This window comes from Lipotes vexillifer, unplaced genomic scaffold, assembly GCF_000442215.2.
Source record: "Lipotes vexillifer unplaced genomic scaffold, Lipotes_vexillifer_v1.1 scaffold71, whole genome shotgun sequence".
NCBI lineage: Eukaryota > Metazoa > Chordata > Mammalia > Artiodactyla > Lipotidae > Lipotes > Lipotes vexillifer.
In genome coordinates, this window is record NW_006793703.1 from 5091660 (window position 1) to 5102747 (window position 11088).

The window sequence follows — 11088 nt, forward strand, 5'->3', positions numbered from 1 at the left end:
CAAAAAACACAAAAAAAAAAAAAAAAAAAAAAAAAAAAATATATATATATATATATATATATATATATATATATAAAGAACACAATAATGTAAAAATCTACTAAGTCTTTTAATGTAAAGAATATGCATTTATACACTATACTGTTTCCATTAAGGATTTAACATGGCTTACAAAAGAAATATAACAGTAAAAGAATAAAACGTAAATAATAATAATAAAATATAAAGATAATTATTTAATTAGCACCGGAGAAATCGTAACTAAGAAAAAAGAAGCAAATACGCAAAACATAAGAGCTTTCAGAAATACTGTTGTTGGCAACCAAAATGAAGAGATTAACAAAAGTTGCGTGGCTCTTACTGTCCATTAGGAGAAAACACAGCACCTTCTCACTTTAAAAAGGACAGTTTTGCACACCTCCCCCAATGGAAAAGAAAAGTTTTCATGATTAAAAATTTTCTAGGGGCTTCCCTGGTGGCGCAGTGGTTGAGAGTCCGCCTGCCAATGCAGGGCACACGTGTTCGTGCCCCGGTCCGGAAAGATGCCACATGCCGCAGAGCGGCTAGGCCCGTGAGCCATGGCCGCTGAGCCTGCGCGTCCGGAGCCTATGCTCCGCAACGGGAGAGGCCACAACAGTGAGAGGCCCGTGTACCGAAAAAAAAAAAAAAAAAAAATTTCTAAATTAAATAAATTTAGCTTGATGAAAAGCTCACTATGTTGGCCCTATTTCTCAAATGTTATGTTATTGCCAGACAGTTAAATTAAAAAAAAAGAAAAACTTTACACGCCAACATTTGTGGCTATTAATACAACAAACACAGGAAAGAATTTCACAAAGCTGCTTCTCTGTGGTACCCCTTGATGAAAACAAGGAAATAAACACCAGGTACAACTAAAAAGAGACAGCTGGGTGGGCAGGGGCAGAGAGAAGGGGGGAAGGGAGAAGTCAGTATGGAATGGGAGAGGTATATAGATTTCTGATGGTCCATCCTGATCCCAGAAAGAATGGATACAACTTAGAGGAATGTAAGAGCTACGCATCCTTCATACTACAGGAATCTGAGACTTTGGTAAAAGAAATGGAGAGTACACAGAGTGAGGTAGAAATCTCTGGTGAGCACCCGTAAGTTATATACTCTGTGGTGTCGGCTGAGGATGGATCCACGAGAGTTGGATATAATATCATATACAGTCAACATGCTTTTACGAAAATTAAGGAGCCTATTAAAGGCCAAGTCACATCAGCACAGAGGAGGGCCCCAGCAATTAAAGGGCATGTACAAACTACAAAAATAAAGACATATGGAAAGAAGACATACGGAAGAATATTTACTTGCATATATATATACATATATATATATGTATATATATATATATTTTTAAACCCATGCCCCCTGCAATGGAAGTGCAGAGTCCTAACCACTGGACCGCCAGGGACCCGCATGCATTTTTAAAGAAATGAAAATCAAGAGTATCATTCAGCAACTATACGTGAAGCAAAAGTAAAGAATAACGTAAAAATTTAATATTGTGTGGATTTTAAGAAAAGAGTTATATTCAAAATTTGTTAGAATCAAAATATCCCAGAATAATGGAACTAGTTAAGCCAACGATGATATATTAGTGTATCTGTGCATGAAAATGATTACGCATGATAAATGTGAACAAATATGGAGAGATGCTTACGGAATACTAAGAAAAAAAAAAAAAAAAAGCATAAAGTGTATGTAGTCCCTGAATACCACAATGTAAAAACTATGTATATAGGCGTACAGAAAAGCACTTGGCTGGGTCACAGAACAAGTCCACAGGAGCCTGCCTCTTTAAGAGCTCTGGCCGGCCAGCCTGGGGCAAGCTCTCAGGAACTGCAGGATTTGCCCAGGACTGACCTCATCTACTCTCAGGTTTTACTCTCCCTTTGCCTGTTCAATGTCTAACCTCATCCTCAACCACGCACCCCCAGTTTTATCCTCCCAATCTGGCATTTTCTCCTTCTCCGTCTTCTTTAATTCTCACCACAACCTGTGAGGTAGGTATCACTGTGGCTATTATTAATAAACGATTAAATGAGTGAATGGTTACAACTTAAATCTCAACAGAAGCTTTGTTTTCAGACCTTCCAATAGGACAACATTCCTCTTATTTCACTGACGTCCTCTAAGGTTTACCTGCACATGGCTTCTTGGCTGACTCAGCCGGGCCAGAGACCAGAGGACCGGCCTCTGCAGCCCTAGCTGCGTGTACTCCTTGTTTCTCAAGGCCCTGGAAATGCTCAGCAGAAGACGCTGAATTATCTAAAAAGAAGAAGAAAAAGATGAGGTTTCCTGCCATACCCCTTTACTCTAAATTTCATTCTACATTGGGATCATCAGCCCAGCTAATCAGATCACTGATAAAACTCCCAACACTTTGTATTTGGAGAGTTCGTGTCTTCTGGAGTAAAATATACATATATATTTATATATCTCAACAGCAAGCAGAAAGTCACATTTCATAGCTAGGAGAGACCCACTAAACAAGACCAGATCTAGAGAATAACAGGCCCTACCCACAGTACAGTGTAGAACGTCCCTGCCACCATTTAGGGACACACCTACACAGGCTCTGACACTGGTACATGCAGAAGCCTCCCTACCTTCAAACCACCACTCATAGTTGGCCACTACCATCCCAACACAAGAAAATTCCAAATTAAAGCTTAGGGACTCTGACTTTGATGATCTGGTTTTCCTATCAGCAATTCTCCAAAGCCCACCACCCAATGAAACTGATTTTCAGCTATAAGCAAAACTAATGGGATAAGTACTCTCACATTGTGATTTAAGAAAACCAAGCCACACTTTATAGACCTTAAAAAAGGACAGACTATGTGGCAATATGAGAAGATATTTATGATGTTGTACAATGTGAAAATGAAAGATACTAAACTAATGCAGACTTTGACCACCACTGGACTAGTATTTTCTAGTAACAGGACTGAAGGGCCTGTAATTAAATAGTACCAATTATTATGGATTAGAGTGAGTGGAGTCATATGTGATTTTTATGTTTACTCTCTATTTTCCAAATTCTTCTGTAATGTGGTTAAAATTTCCTAAAAATTTAAGAAAAAACTTTAACTCAATTTAATAAAAGAAAGCCATCCCTACATTATCCTTACCTAGATTCTAGTCACTAGCCCACCTCCCTCCTCTTTTCACCTACCAAAGCGGTTAAGACTGTTCTTCCTACTTCCTGACCCCCAACTTACCGAGGAACTACACTGTTCAAACACTTGGGCAGAGGCTATTAGCTGGCAGCGCTGAAAATAAACTCCATCCCTTCCCTCCTTTGGTTAGAATCAGTTCCATATCATAGAATGTTGACTGATGAAGCTTCCCCAAGGACAGAGCAGCAATTAACCTAGGAAGTGCTTTTTCCCCAGACTCACTTTCAGCTCAGCACTACACTGCTGACAGTGTTTTGTCTACCTCTGAGAGTCTCACCTTTATTTTCAAGCATCTTGTGCAGCTTCATGTGCTTGTAGGTAGCAATTATCTGAAAATTAACGACACTTGGAATATTCAATCCTTGGTCCTGCAGCAGCTGCAGGGATGTAGCGTGAATTAGCTGATGAGACCGCTTGCACTTCGGCAGCCTGCACTCTCCCCTGACAAAGGACTTGCACACGTGAAACTTGCTGCATTTATCCTTGAGGTTGCAGTAACCATACAGGGCTTCACCTTTGTTGTAGAGCAAACAGACCTGGTACAGAAGTGAAGCAACACTTAGGACGTTCATTTTCACTGTATCTCTTAAGCCAGTAAAGGACAGCTTCTCTAAATGGCACCTTCTGATCATCAGTGGCTATTAAAATCATCGTGGGTGAAAGGCAGATGGGTATATAATAGTTCCTCCACCCACATCTCCCCTAGCTGTTACTAATGTTCAGCTGCCCCTCTCTGACCTTGACTCTCAGTTGGCCCGCCCTCCTATCCCAGAGCCTGTAGCCAATGAGTGACTTCTATGCAGGTACAAAAGGCTGGCCCCCTTGCCTCAAGGCTAGAACGATTCTTCGATGTAATTTTTGCTCTAGAGCCCGGGCATGAATCAAGTCAAGGCCAGACTTCACCTTGCTTGTAGCTCTCCCGTCCCTCTTTTTTACTTTACAGATTTTCCCCAAGGATCCCTCCTTCAATAGATCACATGCACCTAAAACACTATGTCAGGCTCTGCTTCCAGGGAAACCAACCTGGAAGCGTGAACAGATAATTTATTATCCAAACTAGGGCATTTTTCAGGGAGCACTATTAATATTTGCATTGGGACCAGACACTGTGTGCCTCCTGAGATGATGCAATAGGAAATACAACTTTCGAGGTATTAGCATTAAAGTCTGACATGGCTGGAAACCCCCCAGTCCCAGGCAACCAGGGACTGTTAGTCACCCTAACAATACACCAAATATACAAAAAATTCTTGCTACAAAATCAAGCCTAAATCCAATCAAAGGTCCAGATCTATCAATTTACAGAAAATACAGGGGATAGAGGAACATGTTAAATGATATTAGAAGAACACAATTAGTCAAACCTTAAAACGTGGGAAGATTCTAGTGGACACAAATGACCTGGTTTAAAACAAAATGGTATCAGAGAACAAATGAATGGCTGCCAGAAGGGAGGTGGGTGGAGGATGGGTGAAATAATTGAAGGGAATTAAGAGGTACAAGCTTCCAGTTATAAAATAAGTCATGCGAGATTCATTGTAGTGATTTTTTCATAATGTATGAAAATACTGAATCACTATGTTATATACCTGAAACCAATATAATATTATAAATAATTATACTTCAAAAAAAATTTTCAGAAAATAAAAAAATAATAAGTCATGAGATCAACCAACAAGGGATTAAGCTCCAAAATATACAAATAGCTCATGCAGCTCAATATCAGAAAAACAAAAAAACAAATCAAAAAATGGGCAGAAGATCTAAATAGACATTTCTCCAAAGAAGACATACAGATGGCCAAGAGACACATGAAAAGATGCTCAACATCATTAATTATTAGAGAAATGCAAATGAAAACTACAATGAGGTATCACCTCATAGCTGTCAGAAAGGCCATCATCAAAAAAATCTACAAACAATAAATGCTGGAGAGGGTGTGGAGAAAAGGGAACCCTCCTACACTGTTGGTGGGAATGTAAATTGGTACAATCATTATGGAGAACAGTATGGACACTAAAACTAGAGCTACCATATGATCCAGCAATCCCACTCCTAGGCATATATCCAGAGAAAACCGTAATTCGAAAAGATACATGCACCCCAATGTTCATTGCAGCACTATTCACAACAGCCAGGACATGGAAGCAACCTAAATGTCCATCAACAGGGGAATGGATAAAGAAGATGTGGTACATACATGCAATGCAGTATTACTCAGCCATAAAAAGAAAGAATGAAATAATGCCATCTGCAGCAACACGGTTGGACCCAGAGATTGCCATACTGAGTGAAGTAAGACAAAGATATCATATGATACTACTTATACGTGGAATCTAAAAACATGATACAGATGAACTTATTTACAAAACAGAAATAGAGTCACAGATGTAAAAAAAAAACAACTTATGGTTACCAGAGGGGAAAGAAGGGGGAGGGATAAATTGGGAGACTGGGATTGACATATACAGACTACTACATATAAAACAGATAACTAATAAGGACCTACTGCATAGCACAGGGAGCTCTACTCAATACTCCGTAATGACCTACATGGGAAAAGAATCTAAAGAAGAGTGGATATATGTGTATGTAAAACTGATTCACTTTGCTGTACAGCAGAAACTAACACAACATTGTAAATCAACTATACTCCAATAAAAAAATTTTTTTAAAGTCATGGTGATATAAAGAATATCGTCAATAACACTGTAATAACTTTGTATGGAGACAGATGATTATTAGACTTACCATGGTGATCATTCCATATGTATTTAAACGTCATACATATGAAACCAACATAATATTGCACATCAATTATACTTCAATCAGTAAGCCAAAACATGGTATGCTGCCTATGATTGTGATGCCAATTTTCTAAAATGAACCCATAATTTTAGTGCAACCCCAGAGAATTCCTATAAAATAGTTTTAGGAATTTGAATGATTCCAAAGCTCATCTGAAAAAGGAAAGAAGTGAGAATCAATTAATGAAAAAAAGAAACAGGAAGCCAGACAGTTTTTTGAAAAATAGAAGCATTAAAATAAAAATGTAAAAAAACTCACAAAATGAGTATAAGTTAAGGCCTCTACAAGACAGTATTAAGCACATATAGTCTTATTGCTCAGCTCTAGTAAATCTTGAAGCAACAGATTATTCTGACTTGGGGGCTAGGTCTAGGATCTGTTTTCTTTGATTGCCTGTACATTCTGGAACCAGTATCACACTGTTTAATGAAAGTAGTTTATATTTTAAGATATGATGGTACGAGTCTCTATGCCCAGTTTATTATAAAAGGATATATAACTCAGGAATAGTTGGATGGAAGAGATGCATAGGGCAAGGTATGTGGGAAAGGGTGTGGAGCTTCCATGCTTTATCTGGGCGCCACTCTCCCAGCACCTCCACATGTTCACCAACCTGGAAGCTCTCCAAAGCCATCCTTTTGGATTGTTTAAATCACGGGCCATTGGTAATTGAACTTAATCTCTAGGCCCTTTTCCCTCCCAGGAGGTGGGAGTGGGACTGAAAGTTCCAACCTTCTAATCACATGACTGGCTCTTAAGGAAACCAGCTCCCATCCCTAGGTTACCTAGAGGTTTTCCAAAAGTCACCACATGAACATACCAAAAGTCACTTTTTATCGCTCCCACGTTTGACATGTACATACCGCTATATTTAAAATGGATAACCAGGGACTTCCCTGGTAGTGCAGAGGCTAAGAATCCGCCTGCCAACGCAGGGGACGTGGGTTTGAGCCCTGGTCCGGGCAGATTCCACATGCCACGGAGCAACTAAGCCTGTGTACCACACTACTGAAGCCCGCGTGCCACAAATACTGAGCCCAGGTGCTGCAACTACTGAAGCCCGCGCACCTAGAGCCTGTGCTCTGCAACAGGAGAAGCCATCACAGTGAGAAGCACACACACCGCAACGAAGAGTAGCCCCTGCTCACCACAACTAGAGAAAGTCCGCATACAGCAACAAAGACCCAACACAGACAAAAATTAATAAATAAATTAATTAATTTAAAAAAAAAGTAAAATGGATAACCAACAAGGACCTACTGTATAGCACAGGAAACTGCTCAATATTATGTAACAACCTAAATGGGAAAAGAATTTTTAAAAAAATAGATACATATATATGTATAATTGAATCACTCTGCTGTATACCTGAAACTATCACTACATTGTTAATCAACTATACTCCAATATAAACTAAAAAGTTAAAAAAAAATTTAGGAAATTCCAAGGGTCTTAGGAACTCTGTGCCAGGGGCAGAGACAAATACCAAATATATATTTCTTATTATAAATCACAATATCACAATACTTGCCCCTTATTGATTTTTTATGTGTACTGTACCTATATTACATACTGAATCCTTAGGAGTGTGGCAAAAAGGAATCACCAGGCATTTTCACACATGAGATGTGAGGTACCACTCCTGCCTCATCCACTGTGCTTGTCCACGGTTCCTGCTGTCTTGGCCGTGTTTTGTGCCACGTGCCACGCACCTCCAGTTCCAGATGATTAGATGGAAGGCAGGCTCCTATCTTTTTTTTTTTTTTTTTTTTTTTTTGCAGTACGCGGGCCTCTCACTGTTGTGGCCTCTCCCGTTGCGGAGCACAGGCTCCGGACGCGCAGGCTCAGCAGCCATGGCTCACGGGCCTAGCCGCTCCGTGGCATGTGGGATCTTCCCGGACCGGGGCACGAACCCGTCTCCCCTGCATCGGCAGGCGGACTCTCAACCACTGCACCACCAGGGAAGCCCCAGGCTCCTATCTTAAACGCAGCCAACCCATCAACTGCTCACAGAACACTGACATAGTCTAATATGACAAGATGAGGCTGGCCCCAGGATACTCGGGTAGAAGCCATAAAGAAAAAAATGCAATAAGTTTAACAACAGAAACATGTTCAGCTTCTATAAGTCAAAAAAATTCATAAACATTAAAGGTAAACAGAAGTTGCACTGCCCCTTCTCTCTGAGACAAAACAGACCACCACCCCCCACCCCCACTATAGCTGCCGCATCCTCCTCTCCAGATCTGCCAAGATCTCTCGTAATACTTTCTTTGGGGATTCCAACCCTTCTGTTAAAAAAATTCTTTGTGTATAGCTAAACAGATACAAACGTGCTCATTCTGCCATAATAGCAGTTATAATGGGTACCTTTGGAACAACATAATGTAGTTCCAAAACTATTCAAATTAATATCTAAAGCCCCCAAAAAGTAAATGGGGGGGGGGGATATTTGTAACAAATGTGACCAAAAAAGGGATCTGTATCGTTAAAGACATCTTATGAATTAACAGGAAAAGACAAACGCCTGGATAGAAAAGTCAACAAAAGTATAAACAGGTAATTCACAGAACACAGGCTTCATAATCAGACAAAACTAAATTCAAATCTGCCATTTTCTATGTGACCTTGGGCAATTTATTTAATCGAGCCTCAGTTGCCTCACCTGTAAAATGGGGACAGGCATACCTCACTCATAGGCTATTAATCAGCTAAGGTATATGAATTACTCAGCATTCAGTAAGAACTAAAAAAACCAGTAGCCATTATTATTATTTCTATATCATACTTCTTGCGTATCAAAGCCCAGTAAAATCACAGCCTGCAGAAAGGCCAGGACTGTATCATACCCACCCCCCTTCCCCTCAGGCTGTCCTCTGTAAGCAGATTGTTGATGTTCTCCCCTGACTTTTTTCAAGGTGCAGACAATATGAGGGTGACTCCTTAGTGACTCACCTCTGGTAAAAGGCAGGGGTCATTCTGCAAAAGAAGGATCCGAAGCTGGGCCTCATTGAGACCAAACAGTCCCTGGTTTTTCAGGACCTGGATGTTGACAGGTATGTGGATATCATGAGAAAGGGTGCAGGTAGACCTAGAACACAAAGGTCTGAATCAGAGGCCCAGACGAAGAGGGAGCCAGACTGTCAAATCCCTTCCCTAGGGTCACTTTCAACTTACAGGTGAAGTTACACAATTTTCCATGAACCCATGGATACTACAGTCTAATAAGCTCTGATAATAAGAAAGCTGGGATGAAGCAACTCCCCTCCCAGAGCCATATAATTCTGAATGAGGATGCTTTAAGGCCAAAGGGACCCGCTCCCCCAGTCACCTGCCTTGACAGAGGGTGCCCGTGGGTGGGTTCTGCAGAGGACCGCACTGGGCCTTCTCCACCCCAAGCGGCTGCGCCCCCCACCATCCACCAACCTTAAACAGAATGCATGCCTCCTCCCCCCACCCCGCTTTGGGGGGCTAGAGGAAACCGAGGAAGACTGGAGTTAGGAGGCCGCCTCTAACGACCTCTTCCAAATCATCCAGCCCTCAGTTTCCTGGAGGGGGGGGTGTCAAACTAAATCGCGCTTTCTAAACCTAGAGAGCACAGACTCGCGTCTGTAAAACTGTGCTCAAGTGGGAAGGGCCGATCTCTGGATAAAGGATCCATGAATCTCATGGGGTCCTCAAATGGCCCCCAAAGGGCCACTGGTGGAAATGAACGCAAAAGTCCCAACCTGATTTATGCCGGCCGTGCTGTGGAGGATCTCGGGGGGCGGGGGGGAGGGGGAAGAAGCTGCAGTCTGGGGCGGGGGGAGGCTGTTGAGAAGTCCAAGTCCGGACGAGCTTCCGCCTCATTCCGCAGCTGGGAGCACGGGGAGGCCTCCCAGCGAAGGACCCGGAGGGGCCCCTTCCCGGGGCTTTCCTTCCGCCCTTCCGAAGGGGGGCGTCCGGCCCGGACCAACGACCCCTTTTCTTACTTCTTAGCTGGGTCCCGCTTCCGGCTGGCCAGGCCAGGCCCGCGGCCCGTGCGCCCTGACCGCCGCGTCCCGCCCGCCGCCCCGACCCGTCCGCAGCCTCACCAGCAGTCGCGGTTCGGGCACTTGCCCATCATGTGGCGGCGGCAGAGGTGCAGCTGGTCGCAGGCCTGGCACTCGCCGCGCTGGTAGCGAGCGCAGAGGCGCGCGGAGGACACAGCCACAACCCGCCAGGCCGAGGGGCCGCCGCCGCCGCCAGCGCAGCCCTCGCCGGCCGCCACCTCGGCCTCGGCGTCCCACGGGTCCTCCCGCACCTCCACCTCCTGCAGCAGGAAGCGGTCGGGCCCGGCCTGACGCAGCACGTCCCGCAGCCGGGCCTCCGAGAGCTCCACGTGGCCGCGCAGATCCTGCAGGAACATGCGGCCGCCGTGGGCGCACAGCACCTTGGTGAGGAACGAGCATACCGTGGGCTCCGCCATGGTCGCGGCCCGGCTCCGTGTGCGGAAATCCGAAGCGGGCAGACTCCTCCCAGTCACGTCCAAGACTACAAACCGCGTTCCCGGGGCGGGCCGGGGGGAGGGTGGGCGAGGGGCGGCCGCCCGCGGGCTGCGGCGCAGAGAGGCGGGCTCCGGGGCCTGGGTCCACCCTGGGCGCGGATCGGGCGGGGACAGACTTGATTGAGCGCCTGCTCTGCGCCAGGCACCCTTCAAAGTTAAGTCCTCGCCTGGAGGGGCTCGTATAGTCGGGGGGGAATTTGAGATACTGGTAAGGGCTACAAAGAAGATGAAACAGGGAATGTGGTAGAAGGTGCCTAGCTGGGCGGCGTTAGGTAGCTGGGAGAGGAAGACCTCAGGACTTAGCCACTAGCCACAGTTAAGCATTTGAAATGTGACCAGTGCGAGTTGGAACGTGCTTCAAGTGTGAAATACACATACACCGGATTTGGAAGCTTTAGAATGCAGAGAGTGTAAACTTCATATTCATGATGTTAAACTGATAATATTTAAATAAAACGTTATTATAATTTCATCTGTTTCTTTTACTTCTAATGTAGCTATGAGAAAATGTAAAATGGCTCACTTTATATTTCTGTTGGACAGCAT

General features: G+C 43.8%; 1 protein-coding gene across 1 annotated transcript; it reads right to left on the reverse strand.

Annotated features, from left to right (window-relative positions):
* Nucleotides 1–2158: 2158 nt before the first annotated feature.
* Nucleotides 2159–10464, reverse strand: ZC3HAV1L (ZC3HAV1 like). Its single transcript, XM_007466602.1, has 4 exons — nt 10091–10464; nt 8973–9108; nt 3487–3745; nt 2159–2295 (listed from the first exon to the last, which is right to left on the reverse strand). The coding sequence occupies exons 1-4, from the start codon at nt 10462–10464 to the stop codon at nt 2159–2161; spliced, it is 906 nt and encodes a 301-aa protein (XP_007466664.1).
* Between the last annotated feature and the right edge of the window lie 624 nt (nt 10465–11088).